Here is a 26,251-nt window from a genome sequence, read left to right as displayed (position 1 = left end):
CATCCTGCGGCAACCCAGAAGTACCAGAAAGGGTTACTTCTGGGTTTCGCCACTCACGCATGCGCAGACACGCAAAATGATGTCACACACATGCGCAGAAGCGGTGAATTGCGACCCGTGCACGCGCAGATGTGGGTTGCATTCTTTTCAGGTTGCGAACGGGCCTCCACAACGGATCCCATTTGCAACCAGAGGCACCACTGTACCTTTGATGGAGGGCTTTGTATTTTCTTTCTTTCTTTCTTTCTTTCTTTCTTTCTTTCTTTCTTTCTTTCTTTCTCTTTCTTTCTTTTCTTTTCTTTTGTTTCATCCTTTTATTTAGATTAATTTTTTTATTGTATGTTGAAAAGTTTCAATAAAAAAAAACTTTTATATTATTTTATTGCCTTGTGGTCGGTAATTTTGTTTTGGTGGGTGCTGTCTTTTATTAATTTAGATTTTATTAGATTAATTTTCATGCTTTTAGGATGCCACCACAGAATCTGCTGGATGGATGGCACAGAGATAAACTACATTCTGTTTTGTGTCCCATGCAGAGCAGCTTAACAACAGTTTTTCTAAATGCTCATGGTTCTTTCCCAGAGGGACTCACAATCGAAGAAGACCAAATGATTTATTTTATTTATTTTATTTTTAAAGACCCTGCAAACACAAAACCCGTTAATAAAATGAAATAAAAATTGTTGGAACCAATCAATAGTACCTCACCTGCCTTGCATACAATAGATGGCATTTGCAGAAAGCTCTGGGGAAACTCCCATATTAAAACTGCTGCCAGTCCGTGCAGACAGAATGTACCAGTGCTGCCTGTCAGAGCTGTGAGCCAAATGTACCAATGCTATAGCTCACTCCAAACCACCCTCATATGTTCCTCTGCTGATGAAAAAAGGAAGAACTACCCAGCAACTAACTTTTAACTGCCTGTTTGTTAAAAAGCTATTTCAGAGTGCAGACATGAGTGATTATATATTGCATTTAATATTTTTAATATTTTTTCTGCTACTGAATTTTGTTTCATTTTCCATGCGCATTTCAGAAGATTCACCTTAGGAAGAAAACAAAGCTGCTGCCGCCGCGACCGCCTCCTCCTCACCGCCCACCCCGTTTGCAAAAGGATGCAATAAATAAACTTTTATTTCTTTTTTAAAAATCTCTCTTGCATATTTCAGAACGTTAACTGTTACAGGAAAAATAAATAAGTACGGTACTGAAGCCTTCTGCATTTGCGAAAGGATGCGCTGGAGCGCGTGCGTGGTTACCATCACTGTTCTCCGGTACGTGCAAGGGGTGGGGACACCTCCCCGCCCCCCACCCCAAACACACCCACAAGGTGTCCCGTGATCGCGATGGTGGAAACCCACGCACCCGCACGCGAGCCGCCGGCTCGAAAGCAATGAATGGGTCTCCCGCTGCAGAGCAGCACGATTAGCTCCGCTCCCCTTCTCGAACGGGAGCCTCCTGCTCCGGTTTTACCCCGGGGTCTCGGAGCGGGGGGCCGCTTTTTTTTTTAACCCCACCCCCAGCCATGTTCAACCAGCAACAGCAGCAGCTCCAGCAGCAACTGTTGCAGCTCCAGCACCTCCTTCAGCACCAGCCTCAGCAGCAGCAAGCAAGCCGGTAAGACCCTCTACCCGAGGCCGGGGATCGTGGGCCTGGCTCCAAGGGAAAGGCGCCTGCTCCACACCCCTTCTTCCCTTGCAAACCTCCTCCGCCCTCCGCGCAGTTTTTGCTGGCGTGACTGCATCTGCTTTGCACCTTGCTCCTGAAGCGTTCCTGCCTCGAAATTCACTTGCATTTCATATCTAGCCCTTTTAACATGTGTTTTAAATGTAAATACAGTACATATGTATTTAAACTGTATCCTCAAGCGAGCCTTGCTGCACTTCAGGGACTAAGGCTACAGTGGACCTACTCAGAAGTAAGCCCCATTGCACTCCATGGGACTTGCTCCCAGCTATGTGAGCGGGCCTAACAATTTTTGTATGAACTCAAGCTTCAGCACATGCACGAAGATTGTGTGTGTGTGTTTGTGTGTGTTCGCGCGCTTGCTTTGTATAATAACATTTTTTAGCTTTGGTGCCAGGTCTCACAACTCCTGCTGGCATATATTGCTGAGGTCCAAGAATCTTCACATGCATAATTACCTGTGGCCTAGCAGTGTTCATGGTGCAAAAAATATATTTAGCTATTTCGTTACCCTCCAACCCCACCACACACACCGTAAGGAAGAATATTTTCAATATTCCAAGCTTCTTCTAGCGTAAGCCCCCTCCTGGTTCAGCTCCCCACCTGCAAACAAAGCAGCTTGTTCTTTACTCCACATAAAAACAAACCCTCCCACTACCCAAAACTGAAAAGGGTTGGCTGGCCTACTGCTAACAGTTCTAGGACACAATCCACTGGGGAACTCTCCTGTGCAAGAGCCAAGCTATGTTGTTGTTTGTCAAGTGTTTTGTTGGTGTGCAGGTCTCACTAATTTCACGGAGTCTCCTCGGCCACATCTTGGTATTGAATGGCAGCTTTTGGAAAATTAGGATGAAAAAAAGTCCCTTGTAAGAACAGGTTCTGAAAGGAATTAGGACCACCCAAGTGTTTGTATTGTGGAAGTCTTTCTAGGTACATGGACTGTGTGTGGACCTGCCTTCTTAAGCATCTCCATGTCAACACTGTCCCATAATAATGTTGCGCACACATCCGTCTGTTTAAATATACAGTGGTGCCTCGCAAGACGAAATTAATTCGTTCCGCGAGTTTTTTCGTCTAGCGAATTTTTCGTCTTGCGAAGCACGGTGTCGGGAAAGTTTTGGGAAAGCTTCAAAAATCACCAAAAACCTCAAAAAAGGCTACCACACCGCATTCTATGAGTTGCTCCTCGAAGTCAAGTCACAACTGTATTAACGGTGTTAAGAAAAAGGAAACAAACTTGCAAGACGTTTTCGTCTTGCGAAGCAAGCCCATAGGGAAATTCGTCTTGCGAAGCAGCTCAAAAACCGCAAAACCCTTTCGTCTAGCGAGTTTTTCGTCTTGCGAGGCATTCGTCTTGTGGGGCACCACTGTACCCCTATAAAATATAAAAACACTGTTCCCTCTTCCTAAGCAAAGGTTTTGGTATGAGCTGTAGTTCTGCAAAATTGATAAGTTTGTCCCTAAGCTTGCAGACAGGCATATTTCTTACACATATTCACTCACACTCACACTCACACTTGACAACATGGTTTCCCCATGTTGAATGATATGGTATGATATGGTTTCACCATGTACATAATAATGATATAATTAGGGTGCTGAATTGAAGAAAACTTGGGGTAGCTAAGCGTGGACATGAGTGAAAGGGTTGTTGAGAGTCAGTTCAGTTCTGGAATGCAAAACAAATTCCTAGACTGATAATGTGCTCAGAGGCACCTTATTCTTTAATTTTACCGCATTCCTTTCTCACCAGGTTCTGGAGCTTTAGGACTCTTAATAGAAAAGGAAATAGATCCAGCTAGCCAGAAGTCCCCCTGCCTGTGCCATATGGCATCCAAAGGAGTTGTTCAACTAGTGCCAAGTACCTGAGCTGTTTCCAGAGGTGTTTCTCCTAAAGTAGAGTCTCTCGCCTCACCCCCCAACCCCAACCCCCAAATCTATCCACATGCTCCTTGGTAACATTTGAAGCTGCCTTTTAAAAGGGGTATATAATGTCCTATGGGGTGTCCTCTTTTTTTCAAGGAGGGGAAAATAGTAAAATAATAATAACCAGAACCAAGCCTTCCAGCATCTGTCAGGCATCCTCTGAATCCAGCTTCCTTATACTTTGTTGAATGAAATTATTCTGAACCTGCTTAATCCTGACATTGAAAGGCTGCTTAAAACAGTGTCAGTGGTGCTTCCAAAACGATGCAAAGGTTGTGAGAGAATTACTTAGGGCAGATGCACACATAGAGGGTTGTATCCAGTGTCAGTCCTGCTTAGAGTAGACCCAAGACTATAATGGGCATAACTAACCTTGTTCTATCCATTTCAGTGTGTCTACCTTGAGTACAACTTAACTGGATGCAACACATAGTACCAAAAACGTGCTCATTAACTCTATTTGTACAGTTAACATTCCATAAATTGGCTGGTTCACACTTCAAGGGAACTGTTTTTGGGCAAAAACAGTAGTTGCCTAATGTTGCCTTAGGTTTCTTGAGCAAACCGCTCTCTGTCCTGGGATTTCTGCTGATCTGATTCTACCTCCTTCCTTCCCAGGTGTGTGATACCATCGCAGCAACAGCAGCAGCAGATGTTGAACCTGCGAGCTACTAGTCAAGCCTCGCTCCTCAACGCCAACCCCATGCTCCAGCGGGCCCTGCTCATCCAGCAGATGCAAGGTATAGCGCTTGCCCTCTTGCTTTGGGATAGGAACCCTGCAGGATTGATGCGGAAGAGGCTGAGCAATGCATGCTGGGATACTTGGGAAACTGTCAGACTGGATGGTTTTTATTTACTTGGGTATCCTCTCTGTTATTGGGGGGGGGGCAGTGACTCCCAAGGCAGTTTAAGACATTAAAACTACCCAGGTAGGACCTGCAGCAAAATGGTCATTGTTCCAGCCACTCTATTCCACGTCTCACCACCCCAACCACTCCTTTCAATAGCTAGTCTGCATTCTGCTGCTGCCGAGCATGCTCAGTTTTCATAAGCCACCCAAATGTTCTTTGTTCTTTCACAAATATTGGGGTTCCCCACAAAGCTGCTGGTGCCTCCCTGTTCTGGGTGGCGGGTGCTGTTCTGGGTACATAAGTAATCGCACTCACCACCCAAACATTGGAAATACATTTTTTTTTAAAAAAAAACAACCTCCTTCCAGTAGCACCTTAGAGAGCAACTAAGTTTGTTATTGGTATCAGCTTTCGTGTGCATGCACACTTCTTCAGATATCTTCTTTTGGTGCTATTGGAAGAATTTTTTTTATTTTGTTTTGACTATGGCAGACCAACAAGGGATGCGGGTGGCGCTGTGGGTTACAAAAGGGCAGGACAAAGATTCACATAACATTTGCAAGTGTGGTCTAAACCAGTGAGCCTAGGGCTTGCAGATCAGAAGATCGCAGTTCGAATCCCCGCGACGGGGTGAGCTACCATTGTTTGGTCCCACCTCCTGCCCACTTAGCAGTTCGAAAGCACGTCAGAGTGCAAGTAGATAAATAGGTACCGCTCTGGCGGGAAGGTAAACAGCGTTTCCATGCACTGCTCTGGTTTGCCAGAAGCGGCTTAGTCATGCTGGCTACATGACCCAGAAGCTGTATGCCGGCTCCCTCGGCCAATAAAGCAAGATGAGCGCTGTAACCCCAGAGTCGTCTGTGACTGGACCTAACGGTCAGGGGTCCCTTTACCTTTACCTTTTACTGCAGACCAACATGACTACCTACCTGTATTGGAAATACAGCGGCCCCTCGAGTTATGTACTACTCTGGATACTTAACTTTCATATTGTGAACTTGGCAATCCCGTCGCACGCATACGCAGAAGCGCTCTGCGCACTGTGCACATGCACAGAAGTGGCGCTTCCAGTTACGGACTTTTCAGGTTAAGTACGGACCCCTGGAACGAATTTAATTCGTATCCGGAGGGTCCACTGTAGAGTGAATGAACTGATTGAGTTCAGTAATGGGCAGGAGAGTAGTGGTTATTTTGAGGAGGTGCTTCGCAGGTGAGTAACTTCTGTTTATTGGGGACAGGGAAGAGTGAGGCAGTGGTGGGGAGGGCACCAAGATGCAAATACACAGGTAGGATGTCCATTGCTATGTTTCCACTGTGCTGACCTCCCAACCACTTTCCCCACCCCCTCTTGATAAGCAGCAGCAACTCACCTGCTGGGAGGTTAGGTAAATGTCTATTTGCTGCTCCTACTGATTACCCTTATTTACATGTTGCTTTTTTCTGTCAATGAAAAAAAGGCATCCTATATCAGATTCGTAGGTAGCCTTCTTTCCCAGGTACTAATCAGATTCTGAGCTCTTGCAAAGTAGCTGTGCTCTGTGTCTTCAGATCATGTTTTTATTCCTTTTTTTATCCCATTCTTTAAGGCAGTGGTTCTCAAACTTTTTTCTCTGGGCCACACTTTCAGAATAAAAATTTGCTCACGCCACACTGATTTTTTTATTGGTAAAAAATACATTGGGAAACAAAAAGAAACACCTAGCAGTGCTTGATTTATAACATAGAACACAGCTACTTTATAATATGATCATGGAACATCCAGGAAGTATAAAACAATGCAGCTACATAAGAACATGAATCATTCCCAAAATATAATTATGGGCCTCATATTAAGCATGTCTACAAACTCAGTAAGAGGTGTGAGCTTGCTTTTGCCAGGTAATCCCATTTAGACTAGGTCTAATTTGAGAAAGGGGCGCAGCTGGCGCTGTGGGTTAAACCACAGAGCCTAGGGCTTGCAGATCAGAAGATCGGCGGTTTGAATCCCCGCGATGGGGTGAGCTCCCGTTGCTCGGTCCCAGCTCCTGCCAACCTAGCAGTTCGAAAGCATGTCAAAGTGCAAGTACAGGGGTACCTTGGGTTACAGACGCTTCAGGTTACAGACTCCGCTAACCCGCTAACCTTGGATTAAGAACTTTGTTTCAGTATGAGAACAGAATTCACTCAGCAGCGGCGCAGCATCAGCAGGAGACCCCATTAGCTAAAGTGGTGCTTCAGGTTAAGAACAGTTTCAGGTTAAGAACGGACCTCCAGAACGAATTGAGTTCTAAACCCAAGGTACCACTGTAGATAAATAGGTAAGGTAAGGCGGGAAGGTAAACGGCGTTTCCATGCGCTGCTCTGGTTTGCCAGAAGCGGCTTAGTCATGCTGGTCACATGACCTGGAAGCTGCACGCTGGCTCCCTCGGCCAGTAAAGCGAGATGAGCGCCGCAACCCCAGAGTCAGCCACGACTGGACCTAATGGTCAGGGATTTAATTTGAGAAAAACTCATCTCTTTAACACAAAGAAGCCTTTCTCTTTTCTCATCTTTCATAATTGTTCACAACAATATATCAAGGAGATCTGTAGAAGAGTAGCCAATGTTCTTGAAGAGAAGTGTGGAGTTTATGGTTGTATATCCACACAAAAAATAATTTTTATACTATACTATGCTTTGCTGATACTGATACTTCACTGAAGTGTTTAAATATTTCTTTGGTTATCCTTGAATCTTTCTGCCACCCTTGCCACCCTCTCCTGCTACACCAACATGGCGCACCCTTTGAGAGCCACTGCTTTAAGGTGCTCAGGGATGCAAGTGCGGTTTCCTCCCCTACTCCATTTTATTCTTGAGGTAGGTTCAGAGTAGGGAGAGGAAACTTATCTCCCTCCAAAAGTTGGTGGACTCAGCAGCCAGCATGGCCAGTGGTTGGGGATGATAGCAGTTGCAGTCCAGGAACAGTTGGGAGTGCCACATGTTCCTCCTCTCTGGTTTAGCAGTTGACAGCGCAATTCTATGCATGTCATCCCAAAAGTCAGTCCCATTGAGTTCTCTGGGATTTTTTCCTATACTGGGAGCGGTGGTGGGTTTCCTATCGGCACCTGGCTGCCACTGTGAGAGGAGGATATTGCACTAGGAGGGCCATTGGCCTGGGATAGATATAAGATATATGTTCAAAAATACAGTAATGGTTCGCTATCTATGCTAGCATTCGATTGACATTGGAGAGAAATTGAGTTGAGAAATAAGATTAAGGGTACATATTGATACGGGAATGTAATAGATAAAATGTAAAGAAATTTACAATAAAAAGAGTACATTCATTTGTAAAAAAGGGAATATACAACGGGATTGACAGGAAGTCCGTAGTGTTGGTACATATATGATTTTGGAATAGCTTTTTGTCTTTGTTTTGTCTTTTTGTCTTTCTTTAAGGATATAAATTTTGTATGTAAACTTTGTATACATGTTGGAAGTTATGATATAATAAGCCCTGTAATGTAATATGACAGTGTATGCATATGTAACATAAGAACGTTAATAAATAAAAGCGGGGGGGGGGGGGCATTGGCCTGATCCAGCAGATTCTTCTTAGGTTCTTATGAGGTTCAAGGTTAGCTCAGTAAGCTTTGTGGCTGAGCAGGGGATTTGAATCTCGATCTCCCTGGCAGTGACAATCGGAGCCCAGCATGCACAGTCCAGCCCTTGCCGCTGCCGAGGAGACACCAGTCCTGAGCCACTTTGTGAGGCTGGAATGACCCCAGCCTTGCAAAGCAGCACAGGGCTGGCTTGGGGAGGGCACCACGCTCCCCAGAAAAATGCTACGCATGATGCTACACCCCTGGTCCCAGTTTCACACTCTTAACACAGCGACGAGGAACCTCTGGCGCACGGGCGGAATTGGCCCTCCCAGGCTGTTTGGAGCCAACCACGTCCACCTTCCCTGTACACACCTGTACATCTAAAACCATTTTTTAAATCATTTGTAATAGCTACAATCTCTCCTTACCCCACTCATGTGCCCACTCAGCTTTCGATTGGCAGAATTGGCACTACTGCAGGTGCCCCATGATGCTTATTACGCACTTGTAAGAACTCTGATCGTTCATTGTGGCGGCACCTGCACTTTGCGGCTCCCTGCCCATTGATATCAATCAGGCTCCTTCATTGTAGTCTTTTCCGCACCTGCTAAAAACGTTATTGTTTAGACAAGCCTACCTAGATGCCTAGAAAGCGTGGTGTGAAATATAATTTGTTTGAATATTTTAACTTTTTGTATGTTTTGATGTATCATATTTTCCCTCCCCTCCAATTTTATGGTTTTATCTTTTTGTGAACGGCTTTAAGGTTTTTCTTTTTAAAAACAAACAAGCTGTGTATAAATTTTATTAAATAATTTAGCATTGGCTGTTGAAACATGTTCTAAGTCAGCCTTTCTCAACCTATGGGTCCCCAGATGTTGTTGAACTACAACTCCCATCACCCCCAGCTAGCAAGGCCAGAGCTCAGGGATGATGGGAGTTGTAGCCCAACAACATCTGGGGACATACAGGTGAGAACCTCTATAAGTGCTCCATGCGGCATTCCCTCCAGATGTTGCTAGACTCCCAGCTCCCATCATCGTTAGCCATGCTAGTTGGGTCTGCAGATATTTGGAGTCCAATAAAGTCAGGAGGGCACAGTCCTAGCTATTCTGTAGTATAGTCGTGCCTTGGATCCCGAACGCCTTGCGACTTGAACATTTTGGCTCCCGAATGCCACAAACCCGGAAGTGAATGTTCCGGTTTACAAACGTTCTTTGGAAGCCAAATGGCTTCCGATTGATTGCAGGAAGCTCCTGCAGCCGATCGGAAGCTGCACCTTGGTTGTCGAAGTCAAACGGACTTCCGGAACGGATTTCGTTCAACTTCCGAGGTACGACTGTACAAGCCAAGTTTCTATTTATCGCTTTAGAAGAGATAAGAGATAATGCCCTTTGAGATTCTCTGGGGAGGTGGCTGTGTTATCCCAGGGGTCAGTGCAGGAAAAGTGCTGCAGCACAGCTTCAGTGGCTGATGGGAAACTCCATGAAAGGCTTGGAGTGTGTTCCTTTTCAGATCCTCAGAGCCACTGACCTTCCAATCAGTTAAAAATCAATTGGGGGTGTTTGAGGAATGCTGATTATTTATCAGCTGCCTGTGGGTAAGCTGGTGCCAACAGTGATAAAATGAAAGGGAAGTTGCATTTTCTGATTCATACGTATAAAAGTATGTTTTATCCTACAGATTTGCAGTTCCTTTGGTGCGGGAGTGGTGATCGGAATATGACTAATATCCTATTTATTTTAAAATTTCATTTATTTTTGTTTTATCTCCCTCTTCCTATGTATGTGTGCGCATAAATATGCATGTCCTTATAGCCTTTTCTTTTTTAAAAACAGGAGCTCTCCTCTTTATGGAGTTGATTATTCAGGGGTTATGCAATTGATAATCACATTACCTTCTGTAATAAAGAGTTGCCTGAGCACTGACAGTCCTCTGAAATTTCCTGGTCAACTGCAAGGTTTGGGTTACGTTTGAGAATACTTGATGCCTAGATACTTGGTATCTGAGAAAGATCTGAGTGAATAATTCAGCGGGTGTTTTAACCTGTGGTTTCAGCAGTGGAAACTAGTAAGCTGAGTGTGTAATTCTCCCCGCCCCCTTTCTGTAGCAGAATTGGAGGTGTGGTTTCTAGAGAGCTAACCAAGCCTTTGAGCCAGGGGTCAGCAAACCTTTTCAGCAGGGGGGCCGGTCCACTGTCCCTCAGACCTTGTGGGGGGCCGGACTATATTTTGAAAAGAAAACAAAAATGAACCAATTCCTATGCCCCACAAATAACCCAGAGATGCATTTTAAATAAAAGGACACATTTTTCTCATGAGGCGGCCAAAGTATTGGAGCCTCAGCTTCAGGATCTGTCCTTCCAGTGAGCACTCAGGGCTGATTTCCTGTGCCCATTTAATCATTACATCTTAAACACCTTCAGCTGAAGATAGGTAGCCGTGTTGGTCTGCCATAGTCAAAATAAAAAAATTCCTTCCAGTAGCACCTTAAAGACCAACTAAGTTAGTTCTTGGTATGAGCTTTCGTGTGCATGCACACTTCTTCAGATACAGATTCTTCAGCTGAAGCGCTGTGTACTTGTATCTACATCTGTCTGCATTATATAAATAATGAGTTGTTGGCTTTTGGGGGTAGCTGCTTAGAGAACGTGGGCTGTATTCTATGTTCACCCTACTCAGAGTAGACCCACTGGAATGGATAGTAATGACTAACTGGGTCTTTTAATTTCGGTGGCTGTACTCTGCCTAGAACTTGGTTGTCTACAACCCAATATATGCAAGGGTGTAGCAGCCCTGAACTGACCTTAGAGGATCTGAGCCGTGAACTGATTTGGAGTACTTCCACAGTGATTGTGTGAGTTTTGTTTACAGTGGTACCTCTGGATGCGAACGGGATCCGTTCAGGAGCCCCGTACGCATCCTGAGTAAAACGTAAGACGTGACTGCGCGTGCGCGGGTCATGTTTTGCCGCTTCTGCGCATGACATCATTTTTGAGCGCATGCGCGAGTGGCGAAACCTGGAAGTAACACGCTCCATTACTTCCGGGTCGCCGCGGAGCGTAACTTGCAAACGCTCAACCTGAAGCACATCTAACCCGAGGTATGACTGTATTGTGTATTACTGCTTCTGTTATGTTTGCAGTTGTGTAAATCTTTTCATAGAATCATAGAGTTGGAAGAGACCACAAGGGCCATCGAGTCCAACCCCCTGCCAAGCAGGAAACACCATCAGAGCACTCCTGACATATGGTTGTCAAGCCTCTGCTTAAAGACCTCCAAAGAAGGAGACACCACCACACTCCTTGGCAGAAAATTCCACTGTCAAACAGCTCTTACTGTCAGGAAGTTCTTCCTAATGTTTAGGTGGAATCTTCTTTCTTGTAGTTTGGATTCATGTTGTAAGCCGCCTTGAGCAGAGTCTTCGCTATGGAAAGGCGGCATACAAATAAAAGCAGCAGGAGGAGGTCCTGAGCGTGGGCGCAGTGACCAAACCACAAACGGCTTGTTCTCTTTTGTGTCTTCAAGTTGCCTGGTACTTAACATGGTATCTCTGTGTCACTCACCTACCGCTATTTCCTGTCCTTGGTAGGTAACTTGAGAGGGTTCAACATGGCCGCAGCCCCTGTGCTCCAGCAGTTTTTCCCTCAGGCAACAAGACACTCCCTTTTGGGTCCACCTCCTGTTGGGGTCTCCTTGAAGCCCACTCGCCTGGCTTTCCCTGGGGGCCTCCCTTTTCAGCGGCAGAATCAGACCTTTCGCAAGGTGAGCTCATTTTGGGTTATTGTTCTTGTTGTTTAGTCGTGTCCGACTCTTTGTGACCCCATGGACCAGAGCACGCCAGGCACTCCTGTCTTCCACTGCCTCCCGCAGTTTGGTCAAACTCATGTTGGTAGCTTCGAGAACACTGTCCAACCATCTCGTCCTCTGTCGTCTCCTTCTCCTTGTGCCCTCCTTCTTTCCCAACATCAGGGTCTTTTCCAGGGAGTCTTCTCTTCTCATGAGGTGGCCAAAGTATTGGAGCCTCAGCTTCAGGATCTGTCCTTCCAGTGAGCACTCAGGGCTGATTTCCTTCAGAATGGATAGGTTTGATCTTCTTGCCGGCACCAAAATGCTGCTTTAAAACTCCCAAAAACATGAAGAACCTAAACAAACACCCATACAGTATCCTCATAGCTAATAATTTCAGTGTTTCCAGGAACTGTTATCTTTCAGCCTGGTTGAACAATGTTTTTAAATTCCTCCTGAAAATTGAAAATGAAGAAAGCAGAGCTACATCACCAGGGAGAGTGTTCTGTTGTGGTCAATTTTCAGTTGTGTTGAGTTTCCCCACGTTCAATTGTGGTCAGTTTTGGCCTGTTTTTGAAGTCTTTCCTCCTATGCTTCTGGCTTTTATTTCTGCTGCTACTCTGCAGCTCACTGATTCATGAGTGAAACTCAGTTGGTGCTGATGAAAAGGCTGTTGATTCAGCAAAGGCCTCAATTAGCACATTCATCTCCAGACTACCAACTCCCATCAGCTGATGATGAAACCTATAGCCCTGCAAAATATGGAGAGCCCTACTCTGGAGGAGGCTGCACCAGCAATTTTAAAAACAAATTTCTCTTTGCTTATATGGCACCCACCCACCTGAATCAGTCCCAGAGTGCTGGGGAATCAGTGTTGGGCTGCAGCAGAAAAGGGGAATTGTAAAAAAAAAAACACCTCCCTTTAGCGGATGCCTCCATGGGATCAAAAGCCTTTTTTTGTGTGAAAAGACTGAGCTCTGTTCAGTTTCAATCCCAAGCACAAATTCCTATGGACAGAATATGTTCAGAGGTACGGTTTTTGTACCTCATTCTGGTTGGTCATTCTTGGGGTTCTAATATGCAAACAAACAAATACAGTGGTGCCTCGCAAGACGAAAAGAATCCGTTCTGTGATTCTCTTCGTCTAGCGGTTTTTTCGTCTTGCGAAGCAAGCCCATTGAAGGATTAGCGGATTAGCGCTATTAGCGGCTTTTAGCGTCTTATCTGCTGATCGGATCAGCTGATTAGCGGCTTAGAAAAAGGGGGGGAGGGGAAAAACCCGCAGGAACTCGCAAGACATTGTCGTCTTGCGAAGCACGCCCATAGGAAATTCGTTTTGCGAAGCACCTCCAAAACGGAAAACTCTTTCGTCTAGCGAGTTTTCCGTCTTGCGAGGCATTCGTCTTGCGGGGCACCACTGTAAATAAGACATAGTTCCAGCAAGCCTGGCTCTGTGGATTGTTTGCATCTCTCTTTTCTTGAACCATTGCACTCTCACCTGCAGGACTTCTCGAGGACCTCTGAGAGGAAACGGGAGGCGGATTCTGCAACTTCCTCCTCTCAGGGCCAAGGAGCGGATGAGAGCCTGCCTGCGCTGGATATGCCTATCACCAAAGAGGGGTCTGAGCAGCCGAATTCTCCACCTCCAGGTAGGAGAATACTTGAGTTTGCTTTTTCCTCTCCAGCAACACAGAGTAGGGAGGTGTTTTTTAAAAAATAAAATAAAAAATGAGCAGGTGAAGATAAGTTGTGCTGAATCATACAAAATGTTTGTTTAATCTAGCATCTTGTTTATCACAGTGGCCAGCCAGACACACTGGGAAGCCCCTGGGGGGCTTGGGAGCAAGAACCCCCTCTCAATATTGTTGCTCAGTGAATGGTATTGAGAGGCATGATTCTGGAGGCAGCATCAGGACTGCCTGCCATTGATAGCCTTGTCCTGCTCTATAAACCTGTTTAATCCCATTTTGAAGCTGCCCAGGTTGGTGACCATTGTTGTAAACAAAAATCTGCCCATTTTCCCTTATGGAATATCCAAGAGCCCATATAGAGTCCTTATGTAGGTTCCCTATTGGTAGGAGAAAATAACAGAGGCCAACCAGAGAAGATTGAGAAGCAAAGCAGCTAGTAAGCCTGATCTTTATTGTGGTCCTCACTCACCACACGCAGGAGGGAGGAGGAACCCAGAACAAAAGTGTGCCTGCCCTTATACAGTGGTGCCCCGCAAGACGGAAAACTCGCTAGACGAAAGAGTTTTCCGTTTTGGGAGGTGCTTCGCAAAACGAATTTCCTATGGGCTTGCTTCGCAAGACGACAATGTCTTGCGAGTTCCTGCTGGTTTTTTTTCCTCCCCCCCCTTTTTCTAAGCCGCTTATCAGCTGATCCGATCAGCAGATAAGACGCTAATAGCGCTAATCCGCTAATCCTTCAATGGGCTTGCTTCGCAAGACGAAAAAACCGCTAGACGAAGAGAATCACAGAACGGATTCTTTTCGTCTTGCGAGGCACCACTGTATAGACATTTTAAATTCCCTCCCTGGAGTCCAAGACCACCCCCAGAAACATCATACATACATCACAGAAGGGGTGTAGCTCAAGACCACCCCCCAGATACATCATACCTACATCACAGAAAAGGCGGTCTAAAACAGAAATAATCTGAGTGCGTTGTTTACCTGCTGTCTGCCAGGTTACCTGTTAATGCTTACTTGATTGGATACCCTGGGGAGCCTGGCCAGTCTTTTGTAATGATAAATACTTAGTTCCTGAGCCAGGTCACAGTCTCACACCCTATTCCTATCTTAAATGTGCCCTTAAGACAGGATTTGTGAAGGAAAAGACAATGGGGAGGCTTTTCCATTTTCCTTTGACCTTGCAGAGAAAACATTTGCTCAGTTTGGGAATCAAAATGGTTTCAGGTCCATCTTCCTGTGCTGATCTATGTGTGTGCTTCGTTGGTACACTTACAAACATTTAACATATATCTAAGACCTCAAAATTCCTATCACACCACTACTGCATCTTCTGGTAGCAATTCCATTATTTAGCTCACGTGCTGTGCGAATAAGGGCTTCCACTTACCTGTCCTAAATCACCCACCATTTAGTCTAATTGGGATGACTCCCTGCCCACCCCCCCAAATAGTAGCTAGCAGGAAAAGCAGTCGGGGATGATGGGAGTTGTAGTCCAACAGCAGCTGGGGACCTGAGGTTGAGGAACACCACTCTAGAGGATACTTGGCTGCTCTGAAGCAATAACTTCCTTTTTCTGGGCCCACAGAGACTCTGGCAGAATCCTCTTCAGCCGACGAGCCGGCAGCCAAGCGGCTCAGAAGGTAAGGATGGCAGTTGCCAGGATCTGCACCCCGACCTGAATTGTAAGAACAGCTTTGCAAGGTGGAATCCTAAAGATCCACCTGGCGCATTGTGCCTCTCTTTGGTGGTGAGCTGGCCTCTCCAACAGGCGCAGCATCGCTGGTGGCTCCGCTGGGTCCTGAGTGCATGGGCCTGGCATTGCTGGTGGGAGTGGCTGTGCAGGATCACCCAGAGGCCCTTCTCGCCAGCCCCCTCCCCCTGTCTAAGGGCTTGCACCGTAGCCTGCTGGACAGACAGGCCCTCATAAGCTCCCCTGCTCACCTCCCAATGTCCCTGTAGGTGTCATTCCACTTGTGGCAGAAGCACTGCCTTTGCAGTGGCAGCTATGATCCATTTGTGCTTCAGCAGGGACATGGCATGATCTCTTTGTTGGCCACAACCATCTGGCGGAGAAGGGACTTTTCCTATACATGCCAGAGCAGCTTCCTGTCATCAGTGGGAGTGGCATGGCCAGAGAGGCCTTCCTCAGGGTCAGCCATGGCAGCCAGGCGAGGTCTGGGTAGATAGCTCAGCCAGATAATAAGAATAATAAGAATTAATTATTTATACCCCACCCTTCTGGCTGGGCTTCCCCAGCCACTCTGGGCGGCTTCCAACAAAATATTAAAATACAGTAATGCATCAAACATTAAAAGCTTCCCTAAAGAGGACTGCCTTCAGATGTCTTCTAAAAGTCTGGTGGTAGTTGTTCTCTTTGACATCTGGTGGGAGGGTGTTCCACAAGGCAGGTGCCACTACCAATAAGGCCCTCTTCCTGGTTCCCTGTAACTTCGCTTCTCGCAGGGAGGGAACTGCCAGAAGGCCCTTGGTGCTGGACCTCAGTGTCCGGGCAGAATGATGGGGGTGGAGACGCTCCTTCAGGTATACTGGACCGAGGCTGTTTAGGGCTTTAAAGGTCAGCACCAACACTTTGCATTGTGCTTGAAAACGTACTGGGAGCCAGAGATTCATTCATACATTCCTAATTCTATTTGTGTGCTGCTTTGCATTACACACACACACACACACAGAGAGAGAGAGAGAGAGAGAGAGAGAGAGAGAGAGAGAGAGAGAGAAACCTGCTCAAAGCAAGTTACAACAATGAAAACAGGAATGCATTTCAAAACTCCAAACAGTGCAAAAATAATACCATAGCAACATAATAAGACAACATAGTAAGACAAAGTACTTTGAAGATAACAAAATTATATTAGCAACATCCAAACTCCAATAGCAAAAGCAACAAGGGAGCTTTACAGTTTCACTTTGGTCCCAGAAAAAACCCTCCTGTGATGTTGCTCACAGTCCCTCTCCTGCAGCAGTTTCTTCTAAGGCTTCCAGTGGCTGCATCCCAACCCATTCATCCTGGCAGATCTTGCTACTTGGTGTGGGATCCTCCTTGGATTCTGGGCTGTGCATACAAGGTCATGGCCATCGCAGTACAGTTTATTCGCCTCCCACATTTAATGTACTAACAGCTTCTTGTTTAAAAAACAAAACCATTTATCCCACCAGGGAAGCTGGGGACACAATCCCAGAAGAAGCAGTATGTCTTCAGCAAGTGGAGGAGTCCGACACAGAATCCCACCTGGAAGGTGAGAGCTTCACAGTTGCCTGGGATCATGCAAACTAGTCCCAAGGGTCTAGCATCAAAAAGCTGTGGGAAAATAGGTGCCTTGCAATAGGTTGAAAGCAATACAAATATATTCACCCCAGCCTGTATCTGTATTTAGTTTAGAATCGTCTTTATAGGAAATAATGGATTTAAAATATTTTTACATATGGGGTTGTTTTTGTTGTCCACGCTTTTACTGTGAAACCGCTTCAATATATTTTATGGGAAGCGATTCACAAAATAATAAAATAATAACTGTGAAGCACAGCTTGCAAGGGCCAGGCAACTGGTGCATGGAATCTCCAGTCCTAGAACAGGGACAATTAGGCCCTGCCTGGCTCTTCGAGGTCGCTGGCTGTACAGAAATCTGCCCAGTGTATGTCTCTGTGTGTTGCATGTTTCCTGCTCCTCTGACTAGATTTGAGTCTGGGAAGGGCTGGACAGTAACACCCACCACCAGCAAACAGCCCCTGCCAAAGACATGCATCACACATACAGTGGATGCTCGGGTTGCGAATGTGATCTGTGCAGAATGCACCTTTGCAACCCACAGCGGCGTGTCTGCGCACGTGCCGGTTGCTATTCGGCGCGTATGTGCAAAGCGTGATTTAGCACTTCTGCACAGGTGCAACCGCCGAAACCCGGAAGTAACCTGTTCCAGTACTTCCAGGTTTTGTCGGTACACAACCCAAAAAAACGCAACCTGAAGGATCTGTAACCTGAGGTATGACTGTACCACCTTTCAGGTCTCCAGGAAATTGCCCCCAGTCTTAAAAGGCATACTTTTCCGGAGGGGTTTCACAAGCAGCTGCAAGGCCAGACTCTGCCCTCCAGCTGCTTCCCCTTCTTTTTTGTCCTTTCCCATGGGTGCATCCTTCTGAGGCCACATGGGGTCCAGAGTCATTCTGTGGAATGGAGAGAAAGAGAGCAGAGCTGTGCTTCTTTTTATAACCAAAGGGAGGGAACTCTCCAGAATAAAAATTTGGTGGATGCTGCGGGAGGTTTCTGGAAGTTCCATGCTGCCCGTGAGCACCGTGTTGGGGACCTCAAGGATTGGTGATGCTCCTGAGAGCTCCCACCTTCTGCTCCTGGGGAAATTAAATTCTCTTTCTGTCTGCCTGTCTTTCGTAGAGAATCTGGCTGCAGATACCTCCAAGGAAAAGAACATTTCTGGAGAGCTGAATATTTCGGAGGTGAGCAGAAAGCTTCTTTAGCTCCTGGAGAGGGAGGATGACTAGCAGCAGGTTCTTCTGCTGCTTTGTTAAAAACTGTTGGGGAAATGTGGGCGGCATCCTTTGCCAGCCTAGCTCCCTCCAGCTGGCATCATTCGCTGGCATTGATGGGAGATGCAGTCCAAATCATTTGGAGGCACCGTGGTGGGGAAGGCTGGTGTACACAGATAGCAACATGGAAAAACACACTCTGGCTCAATAACCAAAGATCCAAAGGAGCCTTTTACCCAGCATGCTCTCCTCCAAGAGGGCCGTCAAGCAAACCAAATTAACCATAGTTTCTCATTCTGTCCAAACCGGGAAACCATGGGTAAAAGCTACTTTCTCACAAGAAATGAGGGAAACAGTAACTGTACATCTCAGGTTCCTAGAATGCTAGAAACATACTCATTTAAAAGGAAAGCTGGGATTGGGGGTGGGGGGGCAAATAGCATTAATAGAGAGGGAACTGCCTCCCTTGTACCACCACTGCACAGATGTCTGTGCTTCATATGTGCCTGTAGTTTATATATACAGTGGTGCCTCGCAAGACGAAATTAATTCGTTCCGCAAGTCTCTTCGTCTTGCGGTTTTTTCGTCTTGCGATGCACGATTTCCCATAGGAATGCATTGAAAATCAATTAATGCGTTCCTAGGGAAACCGCCTTCAGACCAGGTCCGGGGACAGTCTGTCCCCGGACCTCTTCTGAAGGCTGGGGGGGGGGACAAGGGCTTTTCTTCCCACCCCCAGCATTTTAAAAAACCCTGGGACAGCGGAGGACTTCTCCGCTGTCCGGGGCGATCTTAAAATGCTGGCGGGCGGCATTTTAAAATCGCCCCGGACAGCGGAGGACTTCTCCGCTGTCCGGGGCGATTTAAAAGCCCCTGGGAAGGCAGGCAGGGGGGACAAAGACTTTCGCCCCCTGCCCGCCTTCAGAAGGTGTTCCCGCCCCCCGCCCCACTTCGGAACAGCTTTCCGAAGTGGGGCGGCTGGGGCAGGTGTCCCCGCCCCCCCGCCCCACTTCGGAACAGCTTTCCGAAGTGGGGCGGCTGGGGCAGGTGTCCCCGCCCCCCCCCGCCCCACTTCGGAACAGCTTTCCGAAGTGGGGCGGCTGGGGCAGGTGTCCCCGCCCCCCCTCCCCACTTCGGAACAGCTTTCCGAAGTGGGGCGGCTGGGGCAGGTGTCCCCGCCCCCCCTCCCCACTTCGGAACAGCTTTCCGAAGTTGGGCGGCTGGGGCAGGTGTCCCCGCCCCCCCTCCCCACTTCGGAACAGCTTTCCGAAGTGGGGCGTCTGGGGCAGGAGTCCCCGCCCCCCCTCCCCACTTCGGAACAGCTTTCCGAAGTGGGGCGGCTGGGGCAGGTGTCCCCGCCCCCCTCCCCACTTCGGAACAGCTTTCCGAAGTGGGGCGGCTGGGGCAGGTGTCCCCGCCCCCCCTCCCCACTTCGGAACAGCTTTCCGAAGTGGGGCGGCTGGGGCAGGTGTCCCCGCCCCCCCCGCCCCACTTCGGAACAGCTTTCCGAAGTGGGGCGGCTGGGGCAGGTGTCCCCGCCCCCCTCCCCAGTTCGGAACAGCTTTCCGAAGTGGGGCGGCTGGGGCAGGTGTCCCCGCCCCCCTCCCCAGTTCGGAACAGCTTTCCGAAGTGGGGCGGCTGGGGCAGGTGTCCCCGCCCCCCCTCCCCACTTCGGAACAGCTTTCCGAAGTGGGGCGGCTGGGGCAGGTGTCCCCGCCCCCCCCCGCCCCACTTCGGAACAGCTTTCCGAAGTGGGGCGGCTGGGGCAGGTGTCCCCGCCCCCCCGCCCCACTTCGGAACAGCTTTCCGAAGTGGGGCGGCTGGGGCAGGTGTCCCCGCCCCCCCTCCCCACTTCGGAACAGCTTTCCGAAGTGGGGCGGCTGGGGCAGGTGTCCCCGCCCCCCCTTCGGAACAGCGTTTTAAAATGCTGGGGGTCGGGAGCGAAGCGCTGCCGACCCCCAGCATTTTAAAACCTTCCCGGGACACGGGGAGATTTTAAAATGCTGGGGTTCGGCAGCGCTTCGCTCCCGACCCCCAGCATTTTAAAATCTCCCCGGGACAGAGACTTCTCTGCTGTCCCTTGGAGATTTTAAAATGCTGGGGGTCGGCAGCGAACGCTTCGCTCCCGCCCGCCAGCATTTTAAGATCGCCCGGGGCAGGCGGGGGGGGGGAAGGCAGGTGGGGGGAGCAAAGACTTTTGCCCCCCGCCGGCCTTCAGAAGAGGTCCTCTTCTGAAGGCCGGCTGTGGGCGAAAGTCTTTGCTCCCGACCGCCAGCATTTCCCTATGGGCTTTCATCTTGCGATGCAAGCCCATAGGGAAATTCGTCTTGCGAAGCGCCTCCAAAACAGAAAACCCTTTCGTCTTGCGGGTTTTCCGTCTTGCGAGGCATTCGTCTTGCGGGGTACCACTGTATTTGGATGAAACTCTAGTTAATTGAAGCCTTCCTGTTCTTGCTGGGGCTTCGTGCGTGGGCAAAAGTCTTTTTCCTACCTTGGCTTTTTAAGCTGAAATATGACCATCCAAATTCCTTCTGTGTGCAAATGCAGAAATCTTTAGATGCAGTCTCTGTATTCTTCCTGTAAACACTGCCTTCTCTCCCCAAACTGTATGTATCTTCTTCTTTTTAGCCGAGTAATTGTCTTCCATAAACACGGTTTTAACAATGAGTCTGTAAGTGGCTGTGGAGGCCACTTCTGGATCCACACGTCCTTCCACAGTGGGGAAGTGTATAGCCGCTGTCTGGATGTGGCCTGAATTATGGGCTTCTTCTACTATCCAGAGCTGAGGGATTTAATAGTTGGCTGATGGGCAGCCTGAATTGAATCCTTGAATCTTCTCCAGGTGGTCAGCTCTGCAGGCTCTCTGAAAGTCACAATTCAGCAGAGCAGCGAGAACCGAGCTATCAGCACCACAGCCCTAAAGCCAGCCTTCTGGACCTCTGAGATGGGGACAGCTGGAGGCAGCCCCGAGGCTACCCTGAAATTCTACTGTTACATATGCAAGACTAACTGCTACAACCAACAGGTAACAAGACACACTTTATCTGAGGAGTTGCAAAGTCGGGAGTTTTGCAACCCTGCCGCCCTCCCTCTCCTTACCTGCATCAGTATTCATTCCTTTCCTAGACAGCTTACTGTCTGTAGAAGTGACTTGCAGTAGGTAAAAATATAGGCGCGTGTATAAGCACACAAAAAATGGACAAGAAAATCTATATCAAATACTTCACATTTTAAAAAATGCATAAGCGCTATCCATATTCAGAATAACAGTATCAGTATAAATAAAATTGAAAGTGTAGAATCCCCGCCAGCATAAAACGCTCTGTTTTGCATTGCAGTCCTGAGCTGTTTAAGGCTTTATAGGTCAACACCAGCACTTTGAATTGGGCCTGGAAATTAACTGGCAGCCAGTGCAGTTGGACCAGGATTGGTGTAATATGCTCAAGCCATCTTGCTCTGGCCGCTGAATTCTGTACCAGCTGATGTTCCTGAACCGTCTTCAGAGGCAACTACATATAACACGTTGCAGTGGGGCTTGACATTCTCATTCCACTGGATGAGCCTTCTCCCAATCTGAGGCCTTTTATATGTTGCTGAACAGCAACTCACAGCATCCCTTATCACAGGCCAATGCTGTCTGGAGCCCAGCGCATCTGGAAGCCATCGCGTTGGGGGAAGGCAGCCTTACGGAGCCATTTCTGATCCTGGCCAGTATTTCTGAGCGTGCCTGTCACCCCTTTCATCACTTCTGAAGTAGCCCATCTGAACTGGATAGGCTTGCCAGGTTTCAAATGATGTAGTGTGACTCATGCAACACGTTGGCAATCAATATACACAGAACAATAATTATACATACTTTATCAACCTTCTGAGGAAAATACAAAACATTAAACAAAGCCACAAAGACTTGCGAACTACCCAGCCTAAATTGAACTTATAATGTCCGGTTTCAATAGATTTTTCAAATGCTTAACTCGGTCTTTTAGATAAGTTCATGAAGATACCAACAAAAGGTAAGTTCGGTATTATTCACAGTACCGAGAGATGCTAGTAGAGTTGTAGATAGATGTTAATAAAGTTGTAGATAATGAAGTTGTAGAGACAGGGTGCCGGCGTTTTGCACCTGTTTCGCCCTGGCAGTCCAAGTAATCAAAAGGCCGCTGTTCGCCCCCGATGGGGCCCTTTAACTGGGGCTTGCAGGTAGCACACCCCCAAGATAGTTTTTGGGGCTGTTTCAGTGGTCTAATCTCAAAGTCTTGATGTGCATATTGATATTCAATCTTATAGAGAATACTCTTTCTTGACTTAAGCTTAAGAGACTGATTTGCTTAGCCTGAGACTGATTTGCTTAGGTTTCAAATGATGGCTACTCCATGTTCTCTCCATCTCTCTCTCTCTCTCTCTCTCTCTCTCTCTCTCTCTCTCTCTCTTTCTCAGAATTTCCAGGCTCACATGGCAGGAGCTCAGCACCAGCAGCGACTTCAGGAGATCCAACACATGAGCAACATCTGCCTTGTCTCATTGTTGCCTGTGGTGAAGGAGCAGAAACCACTGGCTGAGAAAGATGGGTAGATAGTCCTTGTGGGGCGGGGTCCTTCCAGCTCTGCTTCTATGTGCAGGCTGTAAAATTCTGTGACTGGAGAATGTGGAGCTCTCAAACCGATTGTTTACCCACCCAATCCCTTCACAGGAAGAATAAATCAGGGCTGGAGAGTCTTTTCAGTTACTCAACATGGCATGTTCTGATGTTCTCTGCAAGCAATGGGGAACTTATTTTCTGGCCAAGGGCAGTATCCTGGTGTGGGCTGCTTCTCTCCCTTACTGTAGCAGACACAGCTCATGAGCAGATTCCTCATCCCTGTAGTTTCTAGAGCACAAAATTGTATGTTGGGATTTGTGCATGTTCATTTTTGTTCCAAGCGGATATGAAAACACCTATTTCAGCTTTGTTCCTTAGTGGCTCCTGTTGCAAGACTATGCACCACTTGGGGCAGTGCAACGGTGAAATGATTTGTTTTCATGTCCTCCAGGATTCATTTGATTAGCCTAGGGACTTGGTAGGAATTACCTGCATGCCTTATTGGATAGCTGAAACCTGCAACAAACTTTGCAAATTTGGTGCCTCTCAGATGTTATGGACCACAGCTCCCCTCAGACCCAGCCAGCATGGCCAGGAGTTAGAGAGTGCAGCAACATATAGAGAACCACAGATTCCCCCATTCTTTCGTATGTTCTTCAGGTGTAAAAGTCGCTTGTTCAGAAAATTGTCACACAAGACAACTAGTAGTGGCAGAATTGAGGAAACAGGGGTCTAAGAATGTAATATTTTCACAACTCCCCTTTGCTTCCTGAGTCTTTTGTGTTTTCGCATGTTACCTGTTTGAGGGTTAGAACTGTGCTCTAAACGCCCCACAGCCTGGAGAGCTGAGATTCTCAATGATGCCAGACGTGTCACCAGGCAGTGTATGAGATCCCAAATGACTGACTAGCAGAATGCCTTTTTTTTTTACTATATAAAGGCAGTGGAGCAAGTGGGAGATAATGCTGTGTTGCCATTTTAGTGGAATGTTCTTGTCCTTGCAGAGAGAGCCAGCAGCGGTGGTGTAACACCTGCCAGATACATTTTACAGGTGACCTGATCAAGCACCGTCGGACTCAGGAACACAAGGTAACTCTTTGCCCAGATTTCTCTTTCCTGTAAATAATGGATAGGCAAACTAAGGCCTGGGGCTGGATACGACCCAATCGCCTTCTCAGTCCAGCCTGCGGACCGTCCAGGAATAAGTATGTTTTTACATGAGTAGAATGTGTGCTTTTATTTAAAATGCATCTCTGGGTTATTTGTGGGGCATAGGAATTGGTTCATTTCCCCCCCCCCCAAAAAAATATATATATAGTCCAACCTCATGGTATGAGGGACAGTGGACCGGCCCACGGAGGAAAAAGGTTGCTGACCCCTGCTGTAAATGTTCAAGGAAGGGGTTGAATGCTGATTACCTCAGGGGAGGTGATAGGTTAATGTTTTTTATATTAGAGAATATTTTAATGGCAAATTAAGGCGCTGACACGAAAGCAAAATATGCTGTTTCCAAGAAAATCGGGCTCATGCATTTTGTTGTTGAGTCATGTCTGACTCTTCGTGACCCCATGGACCAGAGCACACCAGGCACTCCTGTCTTCCACAGCCTCCTGCAGTTTGATCAAACTCATGCTGGTAGCTTTGAGAACACTGTCCAACCATCCCTTCTCCTTGTGCCCTCCATCTTTCCCAACATCAGAGTCTTTTCCAGGGAGTCTTTTCTTTTCATGAGGTGGCCAAAGTATTAGAGCCTCAGCTTCAGGATCTGTCCTCCCAGTGAGCACTCAGGGCTGATTTCCTTCAGAATGGAGAGCTTTGATCTTCTTGCAATCCATGAGACTCTCAAGAGTCTCCTCCAGCACCATAATTCAAAAGCATCAATTCTTCAGCGATCAGCCTTCTTTATGGTCCAGCTCCCACTTCCATACATCACTGCTGGGAAAACCATTGCTTTAACTATATGGACCTTTGTCGGCAAGGTGATGTCTCTGCTTTTAAGATGCTGTCTAGGTTTGTTATTGCTTTTCTCCCAAGGAGCAGGGGTCTTTTAATTTCATGACTGCTGTCACCATCTGCAGTGATCATGGAACCCAAGAAAGTAAAATCTCTCACTGCCTCCATTTCTTCCCCTTCTATTTGCCAGGAGATGATGGGACCAGTGGCCATGATCTTAGTTTTTATGATGTTGAGCTTCAGACCATATTTTGCACTCTCTTCTTTCACACTCATTAAAAGGTTCTTTAATTCCTCCATGGACAAAGACAACGGGCTCATGCATAGGGAGTTTTAACAAGTAACGGTAGTGACTGTTTAGTCAACCTGGTGCCCTCAATCTGTCTTTGACTATAGCACTGCTGATGGAGGATCTTTGCTGATATTATATAGCAGGTTCTTTCTTGGGTTAAAAAGGGAGCAAAAAACATAGTAACTCCTTCTGAAAAAGGCATATTTGCAGGTTTGTTCTTGCGGTCTCCCCCTCCCCTCAGCAGACGCGGGCAGTAATATTCAAGTTCAACCATTTCCATGTCTGCAGTATTTTTAAAATAATCGCTTTTAAAGCTCCATTTGTTTTATTAATTCCACTTACAGATTGCTTCCTATGAAGCATCTCAGAGTGATCGACAGTAATATCACCAGTGAAAACATACAGAATAAGTTCATGTATTCAGCAACGCAAATCCAATGCAAATGCTGCCCGAAATAAATCTCTAGATTGGGCTAAAAAAATACTGGTTGAAAGAGTTTTGAGTTTAGCTCCTTGCTTTCTTCCTGCTTCTCATCCATCAGCCACCAAGGCCTCTTTATCAGTGATAAAAGAAAACCTTGAATAACTCACCTTCAATAACTTTGTCAGTTGGCTAATTCCTGAATTGCTAGTTCAGTTCTGTTAATTTGGATCTGAACAGAGACTATACTATTGTGTCCCACTGCAATTGTTAATTTACTCAGCACTGCTAAGGTGTTCGAGTTATCACAAATTACTGCTGTTATGAACAGTCCTTTTGCATACATTTAAGCTGCAATAATTACAAGTTTCACAGACTGTACTGTTGGAATTCCATTGCCGTGTAACCCCAGCCTTTCTGTTTCCCCCCTTCACATCCATGTGCATGTAAAGGTGTCCTCTGTGCATCTAATGAGGTGGGCTTGAGCTGATGCTGTTATTTTTTAAAAAATCTTCCTTTATATATATCCTGCACTTCCTCCCGAAGGAGCCTGGTATTTAAGGTGGCATCAAATCAAGTGTGCTTGAAGGCTTCCTGTGAGCAAATGCCACATTATTTCCTACCTGTCCCCCTTTCCTTTCTTTTCTTATCCTAGCTTGCCAAACGCTCCCTCCGACCCTTTTGCATGGCATGCAGCCGGCACTTCAAGACACCCCGCAAGTTTGTGGAGCATATGAAGTCTCCAGAGCATAAGCAGAAGGCCAAAGAGGTAAGGGCAGCTGTACTTCAGGGAACGTGGTGGCAGTTGGGATGAGCTAGGTAGGACTTTGGCAGGTGGGCAGAGGGCCATGTGTCTGCTGCAGAGCTGTGCCTCAGAAACATCAGAGGCCCTGGCAGGTTTTAAGGGAGGATGTTAGCTCAGTGGATAAAACACCAACTTTGGGTGTAGAAGGTTCCAGGTTCAATCCCTGGTAGGGCTATGAAATCCTGAAAATGAGAGA

At 47.1% G+C, this 26,251-nt stretch overlaps 1 protein-coding gene across 1 annotated transcript in view; it reads left to right on the top strand.

Moving 5' to 3' along the window:
• The first annotated feature begins 1,309 nt into the window (after window positions 1–1,309).
• CIZ1 (CDKN1A interacting zinc finger protein 1) overlaps window positions 1,310–26,251 on the top strand; it is a 35,630-nt gene continuing 10,688 nt past the window's right edge. Inside the window, exons 1-11 of the mRNA XM_081179137.1 lie at window positions 1,310–1,617; window positions 4,231–4,352; window positions 11,618–11,790; window positions 13,319–13,463; window positions 15,094–15,148; window positions 16,683–16,762; window positions 17,914–17,975; window positions 20,848–21,030; window positions 22,443–22,573; window positions 23,589–23,673; window positions 25,906–26,019. Coding sequence (XP_081035263.1) covers window positions 1,526–1,617; window positions 4,231–4,352; window positions 11,618–11,790; window positions 13,319–13,463; window positions 15,094–15,148; window positions 16,683–16,762; window positions 17,914–17,975; window positions 20,848–21,030; window positions 22,443–22,573; window positions 23,589–23,673; window positions 25,906–26,019 — 1,242 coding nt within the window. The 5' untranslated portion in view covers window positions 1,310–1,525. The remainder of the gene's footprint in view (window positions 1,618–4,230; window positions 4,353–11,617; window positions 11,791–13,318; window positions 13,464–15,093; window positions 15,149–16,682; window positions 16,763–17,913; window positions 17,976–20,847; window positions 21,031–22,442; window positions 22,574–23,588; window positions 23,674–25,905; window positions 26,020–26,251) is intronic.

The sequence above is a fragment of the Podarcis bocagei genome (genome assembly GCF_964188305.1).
Source record: "Podarcis bocagei genome assembly, chromosome: Z".
Classification (NCBI taxonomy): domain Eukaryota; kingdom Metazoa; phylum Chordata; class Lepidosauria; order Squamata; family Lacertidae; genus Podarcis; species Podarcis bocagei.
This window is presented reverse-complemented; position numbering and strand designations above follow the sequence as displayed.